At 39.9% G+C, this 16,236-nt stretch overlaps 1 protein-coding gene across 1 annotated transcript in view; it reads right to left on the minus strand.

Moving 5' to 3' along the window:
• ITGA4 (integrin subunit alpha 4) overlaps positions 1–14,103 on the minus strand; it is an 82,261-nt gene extending 68,158 nt beyond the window's left edge. Inside the window, exons 1-2 of the mRNA XM_033230975.1 lie at positions 12,977–14,103; positions 12,511–12,632 (exon numbers count right to left, since the gene is read on the minus strand). Coding sequence (XP_033086866.1) covers positions 12,511–12,632; positions 12,977–13,173 — 319 coding nt within the window. The 5' untranslated portion in view covers positions 13,174–14,103. The remainder of the gene's footprint in view (positions 1–12,510; positions 12,633–12,976) is intronic.
• Positions 14,104–16,236: the final 2,133 nt, after the last annotated feature.

A 16,236-nucleotide genomic window follows, 5' to 3' on the forward strand; every position in this document is an offset into this window, starting at 1 on the left:
TACAATGTTTCTGGCCTACTTCCAAGGCTTAGTAAATAGTGACCTCATTCATCTTGCCCAGGACTGTATCTTTGTCATAATCCCACCCCTGACAAGCAGCCCAGAAATGGGTGCTGAAATGGAAAGGTCAATAAATGAAAAACAATTCAAAGCTTCTATTATGGTTTGATTAGGCATCTTCTATTTGTTTGATATATATTTTAATTCAAAACGTGTAAAAAGAATGAATGCACAGCCAGAAAGTTCATGAAAATAGTCATAAAACAATAATTCTTTCACAGAAGAAAAACCAATCTTAATAAGTGAGCAAATACATATACTACATTTGGATATGTTTCCCCTTTTCACTTATTAACACTGCTTTTACCATAGAGGCAGCCCCCAACAGCAATGATAATACTGAGGTAACTTTCAAGTACTGGTTACAGGCTAGAATCTGTTCAGAGAACATACTGTAATTCCCCCTAGTGTTCTGGGTTTTTTCTTAATTTCTGGGACTTTTTCTCTTTTTATTTCTTAGAGAGTGAGGATCTCACTCTGTCACCTAGGTTACAGTGCAGTGGCATGATCATAGCTCACTACAGCCTCAAACTCCGGGGCGCTTGTAATCCTCCCACTTCAGCCTCCTGTGTAGCTGAGGATATAGGTGCCCGCCACCATGCCCAGCTTCTCTTTTTTTGTTGTGCCCGCAGAATCTTAGCAGAAGAGGTAAGACCTTCACATGATCAGCTTGTGATCATGGCCTTCTCCAAAGCTTTTCTCCCTTAACCTGTGTGATCCTGAGTCCACTCCTTTCCCACTCAGTACTCAGCCTTGGCTGGACATTAGAATCAATGGAAGGGAGTTTGAAACCAGTACCTCCACCTGGGCCCCACTCTTAGAGGCTCAGACTTGACGTCTCTGGGCTAAGAACCAGACATAAGAATTTTTTCGAAGCCCCCCAGGTAGTTGTAACATATGAATGGGCTTGTGAACAATTGCTCTCTACGACGTAGCTCAGGGGTTCCCATATTTTGTCTTCCCTGGGTCATACTGGAAGAAGAATTGTTTTTGGCCATACACAAGGTACACTAACACTAATGATAACTGATGAGCTAAAAAAAAATTATGAGAAAAATCTCATATTTTAAGAAAGTTTGTGGATTTGTATTGGGCCACATTCAAAGCCATCCTGGACCACATGGACATTGATGTATTAACAGATGGTTATGGTTTTTCTTGTATTATATTATTTAAAAACCTACTGTTTTAAAAATAAAAGTCATATCTTTTGTTCCCCCTTGTGTTTAGTTACCTATTGAAATAGCAAATGTTAAGCAAATTGTCTTTGGGTAGAAATACAATATTTCTAATTTGGTCAAAAACGACGATTATTAGAACTGCCATGAAAGCTAATTCTCATGAATTTCTCTGACAGAACACCATAAATAACCTCAGATTATCTTTATATTTTATCCAAATGTCATGCTGAAGTGATTTATAATCTGGTTTTCAATTCAGTTCATACGTTACTCATCTAAACTCTTAGTAAATCAAATCAGCTCCATAATTGAAAAAGCACTTTACATGGTTTAACATAAAAGAGGTGAGCAGAAATTAACATGTGATAATTTTCCCTGCTTTTAAACAACTAGAATGACTAATTCTTTGCACAGTTGAATGCACTTTTCCACTAGATATTTAAAAAACAAAGCCACATTAAAAACCATCTCCTTTTAAGCCTATCTTTCTCTTTCCTATTTTGTTTTTTAACTTGGGAAAGAAAATGTAAAAATGCATGCTTACTACTTCAGTTTCTTTCTTCCTACTGATGTGTATCAGCATATATAAATGTGTATATAAATGCAAATAAACAGGAATTTTGATCAAAGAAAAAGTTAGTACAAAGCTAGTTAAGTACATTCTTTACTCCCCCCCTTTGTTATTCATATCACCAGTTTTAGTGTCATTGCTCCAAGTGTGACAGGGACTACAGGAGATTAGATATTTGACCTTTTATGTCACCTCCATAAGGGCAGATTGACTTTTGTTGACAGCAGCATTCCCACAGCTCAAGATAGTACCTTACATGCAGTAGGCAGGAACTTAATATGTATGAGGGAGGGAATTTTGAACTACATTATATCACCACAAAAAAAAACCCTTTAACTAGAATATACTACTGCATAATTATCACCAGACTTTCAGGGATCTAAGCTTTGGAGAGGTCTTTTCTCTTTACTATGATTGTTCCCTACTTCTCCTTCCAAAATATTATTTTCTTCAATTTTAAGACAGTAACAGATGGTCTGAAAGGAAACAGTCTCTGAGTTTGAAGATCTTTACAAAGGATAATTTGTGAGTGGGATAACTTAAGACAGAATCAGCTGGGGTCCACAGAAGATGCCTATCTCAGAGAGTTTCTGCAAAGACTGTGGAGTAAATGAGATGTGTGACGTGTTTGGATGACAGCCTGGCAGAGAAAACATGCAAATGTTAGTTGCTATTGACATCATTATATTAAAGATTAATGTCAGCATAGTAAGCTGCACATGCATTGCAGCATACAACCTGGCTCGTACAATATATGTGGCATATCATTATTGGGGAACTGGAATCATACACATTAACTCATTTTACACCCACAGTAGTAGCAGAGGATGACTGTATTATTAATTCTATTCTACAGAAGAGAAAATTGAGTCTTAAAGGAATCAAATAACTTGCCCAAATCCATAAGTGGAAAGATTAGAATAAAAAATATCTTTGATCTCTAAGTTATTTCACCCCATAGCATAGAACAATAGAACCCTAGAAATATTTCAGACATATGAATTAACTGAAATCTATTCCACTTTCTGAAGCTTTTAGTTGAAAATATATAAAATATAGTAAATCTGCCTACAGACTGTACAATCAACTTTCACTTGTTCAAGAAAAAGGTCACTTACTTGTTCCCTATCTTGCCCTGCTTTTTTCCTCCCTTTAGAATGGTTCTCAGTATTTTGGCTTTCCACTAAAGAAAGAAGGACCAGGGAAAAGGTCAGACTCTAAGGTCTTCTTTCTATACAACTTTTGACAGTGGAAGTGAAATACTTTGTGGCTGGGAAAGCCTGGGACTTTCAAATGCAAGTAAATGTCTGCTTTATCTACCTGCATCACTGTACTGTGACTTCCCCACCAATTCAGACATTTGACTGGGGTTCTCAGTCTGACTTTCTGGCTACTAAGACAGCATACATACTTACCTGATCTTTCAAAACTCATGATGTGATGTGAAGTTTCAGAAAAGGAGTAAAAGCTCTTACCTTCCACCAACTGCCTTTTTTTTTAAGCTGAAGCTCTATTCCATTATAAGACAAATCCTATACATTTCAAACTGTTCCACTCTAAAGATTTTCTTAAATAAAAAAATCCTGAAACATGAATGACCCTTGTTCCAATTCCATGTTTTATAAAGAGTCATTCATTCAAGATATTTTCTATAAAAGCAGTAAAGTATATAATCCTTCACTCACATAAATTCAGATTAGGAAAAATATGGGATAAAAAGTGAGAAAATCAATTCAAATATGACAACATGACAAAATTTACCATTGCAGGGCTATGAGGATGACAGAAAATTTGTGCTTGTGTATGCAAGAATGCCTGGCACCTAGTAGGTGGTCAATAAATAAACGATAAATGCCTCTGCTCCTCAGGGTACGTACATTATGGTGCTTTAAACTGAGCCAGCAGAGGGCGCTCACAGTGCTGCAAGAATTGATCAACAGTCTTCAGCTTTTTAATTCAAATGGCCCCTTAGTTTTCCCTTTTAAGTCCTAATACTTACTAAATCCATTAATACTAATCCATATAGTATTAGACTATATTAAACTATGTACTCTTTTCACACATCTAGTTACACCTGGTGGCAATGTTTCTAAAAGATAATGATGTTCATGAATTCTACCACAATAAAAATAATTTTGGGTAATGAAAAGTAAAATATCCAAGTTTTAGAGGTGATAAAGGACATAAAAGTATTAAACTTCTAGAACTCTTTTCCTCCAGCTAGCCTAGTGGCAAATAAGAGTCAAAAGAGCAAAACATCAAAGTTAGAAACCAAAGTTAGTTTTTTTTTTAATGTGTTTAAATGTCATATTTTCATATTATCTAAACAAAACCTGATGATAGCCAATAATCATGCTCAATTTATGTGAGAAACAGTTTATATAACTGTAGGCCTGAAAAAGCCAGTTATTTCAGCTCTCTCTTTTTTTTTTATCTTATTCTATTTAGAAAGAGTTCAAGAGGTAAATGTCCCCAGAGAGTAGTGCCAAGCTTTATAGTTGTAATTTTATAAATCTGGGCTGATCCTGAGTCATCATGAGGCCTCAGAACTCTATACAACTAGGTCACTTGTGGGTTTGATTTTAGGTTTGGGGTCTCTGCCAGGGACCTTGTTCTCAAACTTCTTCAAAATCCCACAGAAAATGTACACAAGTCTTTTTAATAACTGAAGTCAAAAATGTGCCCCAGCTGATATATCTTGTAAACATAATTTAAACAGGGAAAGTTACTCTCTAATTACTAATACTTATTGCATGCTTACTACATACCACAGTTTTAATACATGCAAAGACATGTATTAAGTCACTTTTCATAACATCCCTATGAAGTAGATTATCAGCCCAATTTTATGGATGAGGAAGCCAAAACAAGGGATGACTAAGCACTTGTCCAAGGTCACACCACTTGTAAATGGGGAAGGGAAAGGATTAAAACTCACACTATCAACCACCATCCGATGCTAACAGACAATTAATTGTTAGTACTTTTCCATTATTTTGAAATATGGACATTTTGAATAATCCTATACTATTCTGAAACAACCTATTAAAAGAACATATTTCAACCTCTAACATTAGAAAACAAGAAAAGAAAATTCTGAACCTCCACGGTTTTCAATTAATCTCTTGGATTTAAAAATTCATTTGAAAAAACACACTAATGTGTGGATGCCACTTTGTATATCTTTGAAACAAGAAAATACAAAAATGTAAACAGAAAATACTCCAGGGAAATCTGCTTGGTGGTCAGTATTAAAGTTCTATGCTTGCTTTTGGAATTCACAGGGTAGGATGGCTGAAAAGAAAAAAAAAAAAAAAGACAGCAATGAAAGAATTAAAGGAGGTCAGGAAGATAGGAAGGCTTAAAAATATATTAGAGAAAAAACAGTGAGGAATGTATCATATTATCCCGACCAATGGAGGATCAGAATGAGATGAAGAGTTACAGATATCAAAGGACGTTTCTCTGGGCAGAGTTTAAAGGATAAAATAAGAGGTTATATTGACAATGACTGGCAGACAAAACGATAATAGTCTATTGACTTCTAGAAAACTTTCACAAGAAAACAGACTGGTATTGTGGTGAGGTAGACTTCGAAGGGATTCATAAACAGATGGTACACATTGACCAGCATTTTCTATACAGGGCATAATGTCAAAAGAACATGTCTAATCCACTGCACACAAGAAGTCCCATAAAAGGGGTTTTTAAAACTAAGTCTACAATCTTACTATTTTCTGAACATTTTTGTGAATTATAGTATTTTATGTAGTTTATATAAAAAAGATTTTCTATGATTTTTTAAATTTCTCAGAGGTAAACTGAGAACAAGCACACGGCATTACTGAGCCCAGACCTGTCACCTGTACGTCCACTTCCATATTCTAATTTGATGTTCCCAGCTAATCTTAAAATTAAAAATCCCTGCTTTTAAAGACAGTTATTTTCAAGCTCCTATTTCAAGAGTAGGTGTTACTGTTTGAACTACCTGATATGAGCCTTTGGAACCCAAAGTGGACTTAGACACTTTGGAGTAAGGCTGAAATGTGCAGCAAATCCCAGGGGATTTTGACCAAATATAAAAAACATGAAAATTATTTCATGTTTATTGAGTCCTTACATGTGCTCTTCAGAAACAGTCAGAACTGCGTCCACTACTCAGATTTCACTCCTCCAGGAAGGATTCTCCCATTCATTTCTTCTCATCACTATGTGCCTGTCTATTGTCATGCTTATTACATTATCTCATAATTATCCATTTACCTGTCTCTCCCTTCATCTCAACTGAGTTATTCGAGGGCTTCAACCATGTCTTATTCAACTGTGTATATCCAATACATAAGTGATAAAATGTATTAATGAAGGAAGAACCCAGTTAAAAGTTATTGATGCTTGCTATCATCTCACTTCTCAACCCTCTGCAGTGGATTCACCATTAAAGCTTATGTTACCAACGCTACTAATGAACTAATTCTCTCTATATCTAATGAGACCTCACAGTTTCTCACCCTGGTTGATGTCTTGGCAACTTTTACTACTGCCAACCACTCACCTCTTCTCAAAACAGTCTCTTCCTTTAATCAGATTAATGTCACATTGACCTGATTTTTCTTGCTACCTCCTTGGCTTCACCCTCTTGGTTCCCACCCCCGCCCCCCCGCCCCAGTTTCTTTTCTTTTCCAGCGGTTCTCAAGCATGGATGAATACTGGAATCATCTGGGGACCTCTGGAAACTACTGGTGCCCTATAGACTTACCCCAGAGATTTTATTAGTTTGAGGTGGGCCACCAGAACTGTTAAAGCGCTGTATGAGAATTTAAGTTGCAGCCAGACTTGAGCAGCACTATTCTAGCCACTTCTCAAACTGTAGGAATCCTTAGAAATTTGCCATTGGCCATTTGATCTACTTACCCCAGAGAGACGATAATCAAAGCCTTGGAGGTGAATGGTGTTATGTCAATTACTCTTACCTCTGGTTTGCTAGTACAGACCTCTCTACTGTCTACCACACCCATACATGGAACTGATCACTAGATATTTACTTCTATATCTCACAGGAATCTCAAGCCAATGAAACTCATCATTTTGCCAGAAAACCTGCTGGTCTTCCCTCTTTCAGTACATTGCACCATCAACCATGTCACAGCCCAAGTTAGAAACTTCAGTAACATCTTTGGAACCTTCTCACTCAACTCTTGCATTCAGTAATTACCAAGTGCTATCTACTAAACATCCTCAGAATCTCCACGTTCTTCTCCATTGTCACTGCCAGTGTCTTTGTACAGACACTTGTCATCTGTAGTCTAAATTATAACAAAGCCTTCCTACACCTGTCTACCTTCAGTCTTGACCCAGTTACTCCAAAGCGTTCACCAACCTGCAACCAGAGAATATGTCAAACACACAAATCTGATCATGTCACTCCCCAGTTTTAAACATCCTAGGGTAAATTCACACTTAGAGTTGTATCAAAAGTAATCCCTGCCTGCCTTTCTAACCTACAGTTTAGTTCACACTCCGTAGTGCAACTGTACACATTTTTTAGTTCTTCAAAAGCATCGTGCTCTCAAAGACTTCAGGGTCTTTATACACACTGTTTGCTCTTTCTGGCAAATTTTCCATAGCCTCTTCTTCTGGCTAACTTCTGGTTATTTTTCAGTTCCCCCACTTGAACACCAATTCCTCAGGAATGCATCCTTTTATTGTCTTACCTAGATTAAATCTCACCATACTTTCCTATAATAACTTATCTTATAAACTTTAAAGCCCTTGCGACAAGTAGTATGTTTCTTCTGTAGGCCCAGGTTCTGGCCCTTAGGCATCCCTCAATGAACACCGGAATGGATAAATCACCCATGTGTGCAATGGATTTCCACATCTGGCCCAAGAATCGTTGCCAAGGGCATCTATTTTCAAGTCATTGGGTATATCACTCGGTGACCAAGTAAACTTAGGGCAAAAACTAACATGCATTTAGAAAGTCTCATCTTTCAAATTAGGTGGAAACCTCATCCTTTTGGAGATAAAGTTTGGGAAACTGCTGGAAATAAGGAAACTTCTTTCCAGTAACCTGATAGTTTATTAATGAAGCCCTCCATCTTGATTTTCTACACAATTGTATAACAGCCTTCATTCAGGATGATTTTTCAAAATGACCAATCTGCAATCTCAGCTTCATGAGATACAATTTAAAGCACATTGCAAATGAAAAAATAAAAAGTTATCAAGAAAAAACATATTTGAAGTTTCAACAGTGAGATATTTGCTATTTAATGTTAAGCTAATAACTCCTATGAATCAAGTAGAAGTGAGGATTAGGTAATCATTAGTTTAATAATGCAATGCTAATTAAATTCTTTCAAATAGGTTATATAATATGAACCAGGAGGCTGGCTAAGGTAATAAAATTTCCAGAAAGAAATCTAAATATGGGTAACGGTGACTAACTTGAGATGAGTCTTTTCTGGAAGAAAGAGAGGCACAGGCAGGCAGCTTGAAGGCCCAGTAACTATAGAACACTTAGTTTGGAAAAGAAAGTGAAAGTTCTACTCATTTATGCATAAATACCAGGAAAGTATCTCCTAAAAAGTTAGTGTTATTTTACAGAAGGAACTTAATGTTTCTCTACAGCAGTGCCGTCCAATAGAAATATAATACAAGTCCATTGGAAATTTTAAATTTTATAGTAGTCACATTAAAAAAGTAAAAATAAAATTTTATTTCATCTGATATTTTATTTAGCCTAATAAATCCAAATTATGTAATCAATAATTTTAAAATGTTTGTTTCAATATATAATTAATATCATGAAAATTAATGAGTTGTCTTATACTAAGTATTCAAAAGCCAGTATGTAATTTACATTACAGCTCTCTCACTGCTGACTAGCCACATTTTATGTGTTCAAGGCGACCTATGGTTAGTGGATACTATAATGGATAGCGTAATTGTATAACTTTAGACTATTACCCAAATGAGAGTCAGTGTGTGTATAATGCTTTCAGTGGTAACTCCAAAGTAATGAAAGATCTGGAGTGTTTTTTGAATAACCAAATAAAAACCATCTTTTTAGTGTAATTTGATAATCATTTCTATGTTTTATTATGTTCTAATTATTTAAATATTGATAGTCCACGGATGGACTATGCTTAACTATATTAATTGAGTCATTATTTGTGACACCTTAATTTAGGAACCAGCTATGATTAAAGTTTCCTTTAAACAAGCCTGATGATGCAGAGTACCCGGGTGGAAAGTGGACCTGTGGAAATACCTGGGTCTCCTCAGACATAGTCTTCATGAGCAAGTCTGGGCCCAGACCCTCCTGACAGAGACACGACTTTCCTCTGGTACAAAAGGAGCGAGAGAAGAGATGTCTCTTGGGGAGTCAGGAAGGTAGGAGGCAGCCAACAATATATATGCAGGAAGAAAAGCACCTTGTGGTACTATCTAGGAAGAAAAGCACCTTGTACTCGCCTAACGTCTCTCACCCTGGGCATTCCAGATAAAGGAGCAGATTCATTTCTGCTTGTGGCATGAATATACCATGATATGGGACAACTTGTCCACAGAGGGTAGGGTGGGGGAGATATGGACCTCCTCTTTTGAGGGGAGGGGTCTATCCGAATTAACCATTGATCTGAAATTCTACAGAGACTCAAAAATGAGTACATGTGGATATTTTTAATTGCATGGGAGATGGGCGCCATTTGCAGACCCTACACCTTCAGATTCTTGATAGCAAGTAAAGCTATTACAAAGGAAAGAAGATACCTTACTGACATGGCAATCATAGATCAATCTTTAGTCATTATAACATTTTTTCCTTCGGCCAACAAAATATTTCTCATTGTTTGTCATTTCAACTTCTACTTTTTATTTATTTATTTATTTATTTTTGAGACGGAGTATCACTCTGTGGCCCAGGCTGGAGTGCAGTGGCGTGATCTCGGCTCACTGCAAGCTCCGCCTCCAGGGTTCACGCCATTCTCCTGCCTCAGCCTCCTGAGTAGCTGGGACTACAGGCGCCCGCCACCACACCCAGCTAATTTTTTGTTGTTTTTAGTAGAGACGGGGTTTCACCATGCCAGCCAGGATGGTCTTCATCTCCTGACCTCGTGATCTGCCCCTCTCAGCCTCCCAAAGTGCTGGGATTACAGGCTTGAGCCACCGTGACTGGCCTCAACTTCTACATTTTAATGTGTTACCTTTTAATTTTTAAACTTTTAGTTCAGTTTATTAATTGTCCCTATTAACCTCAACCTGCTTATTACAGATAACATACAGATAATAGATTTAAGTAAACAATAAAGAAGAACCGCTATTTTTTGAATGTCTATTATGTGTCAGTACTGAGCTAAGCTTTTTGCAACATTAGAGTCATCCACATTTGAAACAGGACAACTGAAGCTATTTTATACAGAAGATTCACACACACACACACATACACACACACACACACACTTCTACAGAAGATGGCTTATCTATATTTACATACTCTTGAAACTTCTTCATACAAAATAGTGCACAGCCCACAAACCTAATAATCCTAAAATATCTTTATTACCAACGTATTGTTTTCAGTATTTTATTTCTAGACTGTAGCCTCAATCCCTATTTTATAGCTTTAAGCTACCACTGAATTTATTCTGAATAGAAAGAGGCAGTTTCTTTACATAAAGAATAAAAGATATCTGTATTCTTTAGAACGTCACATGAGAAATAACTTCAGTCAACTCTTCAGCAAATACTCAAGGCATTACTATCGCTATTAATGTTTTAACTCATTGATTGACCAGAAATCTTGTCTTTTTTCCTTTCATCTCAGTAACTACCTTGTAGATTGGTCAAAATTTTGAAAGTTAAAAATATCAGTTTGGCTCATTTCTAATCAATTATCTTATTCATAAATCTGGTTAATAAACTTTCCCTCCACTTTTATTCATTCATCCATCCAAAAAAATCTTCATTTAATTCCTATCTATTACATATCGATGTTTACATTTCTCAGAGAACAGTCAACCCCCACGCTACACATGCCCAAACAATTTTCCCCTTCCATTGACAGGCACGATCTTAAATTTAATATATTATGTCATGATTTATCCAATTAAACACAGACATCCAGAAATAGATTCAGTGTCCATCCAGACAGGAAGTAGGCACTAAATACCAGTAGTTACAATGTCATGGATCAGGAAACTATGACAGGACAACAGAAATAAAATTGCTCCCTCCTGAGACCTTGCCAAGATCCTCTGGCAGATTAAAGTTGTCAGTTCCACTCCCTAATTCTTCACCCACAACTCTCTCATGCAATGAAAATTATGCTTTGCAAAATCATTCCAAATGTATGGGTCTGTGAATGTTTTATGCATTCCTACTGTGATTTCTGGTATTGAGGATGCTTAACAAGAGGCTAGGGTTTATTCTACATGCTACAGACAACTCGTGGACTTTTATAGGTGTTCAAAGTTAAAAGTAAAAATTCCGTTATGTTTATACTCTATTTGAATTCATTCGAAAGAAAGGAACCAGCTTCACTGTTTGAAAAAGAGCAAAGACTACTATAAAATGCAAAAGAAGTTAAAGATCCAATAACCAATCTCAAAAGTCCCTTTACAGCAAAGAAATATAAAGTACCAATTTTATTCACCATTTACAGATGACCTACCAGCTCAGCAGGCAACATATTAAACCATTCACTTAATTTTATTTGCACTGAAGATGCATACATGAAAGAAAATGGCTTAGACTTTGGACCCATTCAGACCCTAGTGTGACTTTAGTTCCCACCTATCACTCACTAGCTAATAACTTTTAAAAAGGCATTTGCAACTCTGAGCCACAGTCCTCATACATAAACTAGGAACAACGTCAACCATGACCCAGAGTTGCTTTGAGGGGAAAAAATTAAGCAATATGTATAGCAGTAACACTTTGGAATAAGATAGGTCTTGTTATTTAATATTCGTTCCTCTTTCTCCACTTGTCTGTGTGCAAGAAACTTGTCTTTGAAACATGAAACTTCTCCCCTCTATCAGTACACATTTTTCAACTTGTCACATTGAGACATTGGGAAATGACTGCAAAAAGATGGACCCATATAACGTGAGAGTTTTGGATGACGGTTTTGGGAATGGAAAATTATACTACATTAACAATGAAGATGCCAATTTTCCTTTACTTTTACATTGCATATTGTAAGTAAAACTATCACTTTTTTTCTTTAGACCTTTAGGTTAAACGACGGGATATGGGATCAATTCCAATTGCTATTCCTGATATGCCCCTAAGCCTGTTCTTTAAGAAGATTGATAGGACAAAGATGGAAATAAAATTATCAAGTCTTGGCTTAGCTGGATCCTATCCTTAATATGTTGAGACCCGCTAAAATGTGCTTTACACACGGAGAGACGGGCGAGAGATGAAGAGAAAGTATCATAAGAAATTTCCCTCTACCATAGTTTTTGTCAGCGTACTGCAATCATTGCCATAAGGAGAAGGGAGAACGATATTAACAGAAAGGGAATCCCTTTTACATTAAGGAGGGAAGATGAGATGGAGTTGCAACTGACAACTTTACGCTCTTTAAACCAGAAGTAACAGGCGACTTAAATCTTTCCAGGACTTGCCATATGGTGGGGTCCACATGGGGGGTCGGGAGGTCACTAACTCCTGGTTCCACACCCAACTCACCCAGCTGGAGCTGTTCGCACGTCCGGCCGGGATTCTTCCCGATCCTGCATCTGTAAATCGCCCCGGGATTGATCACTGAAGCGTTGGCGAGCCAGTTGGCAGTGGGCGCACCCACCACGAGCCTAAAGCGAGACACGTGCACGTGCGCTCAGACGTGAGCTGTGCTGCCCACTGAGCTCCCTGTCGCAACAGATGTGCAGTCGGCAGCAGGGCAGCTTCCCCACCTCCTCTTCCGCCCACCACCCCCGACTCGAAGTTCCAAGACCTTGCGCCAGAACGCACCCGGGGTGCTGCCACCCCAAGATAAGTTAGTTTCCCTGGCAGATCTCCAGCGAGCTGGCACTCGCAGGGTTTCCCTCCTGCCTCCTTGGGAGGGAGAAAAGTTTGAACCGGGCAGGGAATCCCTTGGGCGCCGTTCTCACGCCGCTCTGAGCTGCTCAGGGCTCATTGGTCCAACTCTACTCACCATCGGTTCGCCCCGTGGCTGTGCAGCACGACCGAGTAACCAAACAGCGTGTTGGGGGGGCCCTGGTAAAGCAGCGCGCTCTCAGTGTCCACGTTGTAGGGGCGGCCGGTCGGGACCCCCAGGCACAGCAACAGCATCACCGTCTCCCGGACGGCGGCCCTTCGGGGACCAGGTTCGCGCCTCGCTTCCCAAGCCATGCGCTCTCGGTGGGGAACATTCAACACCAAACGGCCACTGCCCCAAAGTTGCACGGGATGCGACGGCTGGCCAACGGGGAAGAACGCCCCAAGAGATGAGGCGCAGCGTGTCCGGCGCCGGCGGGCTACAGGAAAGGAAGGAGGGAGGGAAGAGGAGGGGAAGTCGGCCCACCGCGGGCGGAGCGATCCGGCTGGCCTGGGATGCCGCGCACTCGCCCGGCCCCACTCCCGGTTTCTGCTGCTCGCCGGGAGCTTCGGCTTCTCGCGCTGATTCTCCGGGTACGGGTCGCTGGGTGGGGTCCCGGGCGTGGTGCGGAGGCGCAGGGCCGGGCCCCGTCTCACCTTACGCGTGGCTGCAGGGGGCGCTGGGGAGCCTCAGCTGCGCAGAACGCGCGCCCGGGCCAGACCTCCCAGCCCGCAGAGCGCGGGATGGCTCTGGGCTCAGTAAGAGCGGACCTAGATGGAGCACGGGCTTCCCCTTTTAACAGTAGTTGGGGCCTAGAAGCGGAGCTGTGTGGCCCCAAACCGCGCGCCCCTCGCTGTGACCGCCCAGCCTCTAGCAGGCAGCCCGGCGTGGCCCAAATGCCAGCCACAAACTCGGGGACTGGGACTGCGGCGTGGAGCCGTCCAGTTCTTTCGTTGATAGTCAAGCACTGTGTCTTGTTTTTCAGGTGTAGGCAACCACTAGATAAATTATCAAGAGCCACAGATTAAAAAAAAAAAAAAAAAACTCGCCGAAGACCCCTGGGGAACATTTTAGTGACAGAGACGTTATGGCTATTCTCTTCAAGAACCACACTCGGCACCCTTCTATGCCCACTTCCTTCCTCCCCACATTGCCTCTGCACCCCAGCCTGTGTGCGTGAGCAGGCGAGCAGCAGCCGCTCAGGTTGAACGGCAGGCGGTTATAGGCTGTGGCCGACCCTAACAGAGAGGTTGGGTTAAGGAAGCACTGTGACTTGATTCACTTTAACCAGTTCTGATTGCTCCAACTGGTTCTTGATTAGCCTCTTTTCACGCACCCACTCAGTTGCCACGGGACACACCTGCTATTAGGGGTGTAAACCCCAGTGTGGGGTCAGGGTCCTAATGAGCCTCTGAAATGTGCCGGAGACCCATGACGCAACACACCTGAACTGGGTAGTGAGTTTCATTCTAATGCAATCCAGGTGTGCCCTGCCTTTGTTTTTTGTTTTGTTTTGTTTTGTTTTTTCCCTTCAGCAACCAGAGAGACAGTCATAGGTGATTATTAGACTGATATTTTCAGGAGATGAAGGTCTAGTTTTTTTATTGTTGCTATATGTAAAAAGAAAAGACAGGAAAAGTCTGCATCAAAGAGTGTGTCTGTGTGCTAAAACCCTGCTGGAATAACACATCTGACACTAATGACAGATACATAATTAAAATGCTTATTCATTTATTCAGCACATTCATGGAGCAGGCACTTGCCTAGGACCGCAGGATTCCACCAAGAGTAAGGCAGGACTGATACAAACTTTCAAAAAATGTTTGCTCCAATGGTAGATAGAAAAATTTGTACTAACTAGAGAAAATTCCAGGTGAGGACACATAAAGAGAGATGTGAAGGACCAGGAATCTTGAATCAGGCTAAGAACGGAATGAGCAATAAGGAGGGCTCCAGCGGGGCCAGGTAGAAGAACTGAAAGAGCTTCCCTGGCTAGTGTATTTAGCCACCCCACACACAGGTTGGTGTGATATGAGCCTGACTTAGAGAAGCAGGAATACATGGTGAACCTCATAAGCCAGGTTAGGAATTTTAAATCTATGTTGGGGCTGACAGGAAGTTGAGGGATTTGTTTCAGTCAGCTCTGGGTTTCAGAAGTGTGAACGCAAGACTGAACATAGAAAACCCAATTTTGGAAGCCCCTGCAACAATAAATAGAGAGAGGATAAGCCCAAGGGGAAGTATTTCTCTTTCTTGAAAGACTCTCCTCTCAGGGCACCACTTTATTGAACTTTTTTCTCCTCCCTTCCTATCTGGGCACTCTGAGTCTCCTCTGCTGGCTTCTTCCACCGTAATTGTTGAAAATCCCCAGGCCAGTTTTGGATTTGGGGACTGGGTGTGTGGTGATAGCATGCACAGAGAAAAAAACACTGAGAAATGAAGTAATATGCATGTATATGCATGCATGCAGATGGGGGCATTGATGGGTTAAGTTTTAGCCATGTGGAGTTTGAGATATTTTTGGAATGACAGGATATTCTAGCCAAACCCAGTGCAATTATTTTCACTCTGTCAACAGACAAAATATGAGGAATATTAACTTTCTCTTTACAGTAAAAAGTCGATACGGTGTGTGATAAATCTATTGTAAAAATGAAATGGCTTCCAGAAAGCTAACAATCAGGGCCCGTGGAGAATGGTGCTGATGTTTCTCTCTGCAGTAGTGCCAAGTGTGTTTCTTTCTTAGTAGATCTACGTGCTGATTTTAACCCAGTTCCACAATTAGCTTACATTGTCGTTATTCTGAACTACGCAATCCTTCTTGTTTGCAGCTACAAAACCTCCAGTTGAGGCCAAGGACGTAGGTATATTGAAGCCATTCTGACACTCTCCAGAAACTGGCAAAGCCATATCTTCTGATCTGAACCCCTACCAGTTACTTTCCCTCCCTTCACCAAAGTCTTTTACAATGAAAGCCACTCAACACAATTTGTTTCATAGTGTAGTTTTGGTGACTAGCAGTCAATGGAGTGGTTGATAAGGCAGGACTTTTTTCCACAGTTATGGTTATAGCTATGATTCACTACCTTTCGAGAAATAGCCACCCTACATTATCTCACAGGTTAACTGAATTTCCTTCCTCCAAGGCTTAGAAAACAGCTCGCTTTTCCTAATGTTAGCAGGAACAAAGTGTGTTTCATGATGCTTTAAAATAAACTGAAGATACTGCTATCTCTCTAATCAGAAGGATGTTGAAGAAAGGCTCATGCCTATCCCTAGCTCTCAACCCGACATAAATATTTGGGCACTCAATTATTAAATGTCATTAAATGAATACGTATCAAGTGCCCACTATGTGCCAGAAAATGCATTATGGA

Source organism: Trachypithecus francoisi, unplaced genomic scaffold (assembly GCF_009764315.1).
Source record: "Trachypithecus francoisi isolate TF-2019V2 unplaced genomic scaffold, Tfra_2.0 Lachesis_group13, whole genome shotgun sequence".
Taxonomy (NCBI): Eukaryota; Metazoa; Chordata; class Mammalia; order Primates; family Cercopithecidae; genus Trachypithecus; species Trachypithecus francoisi.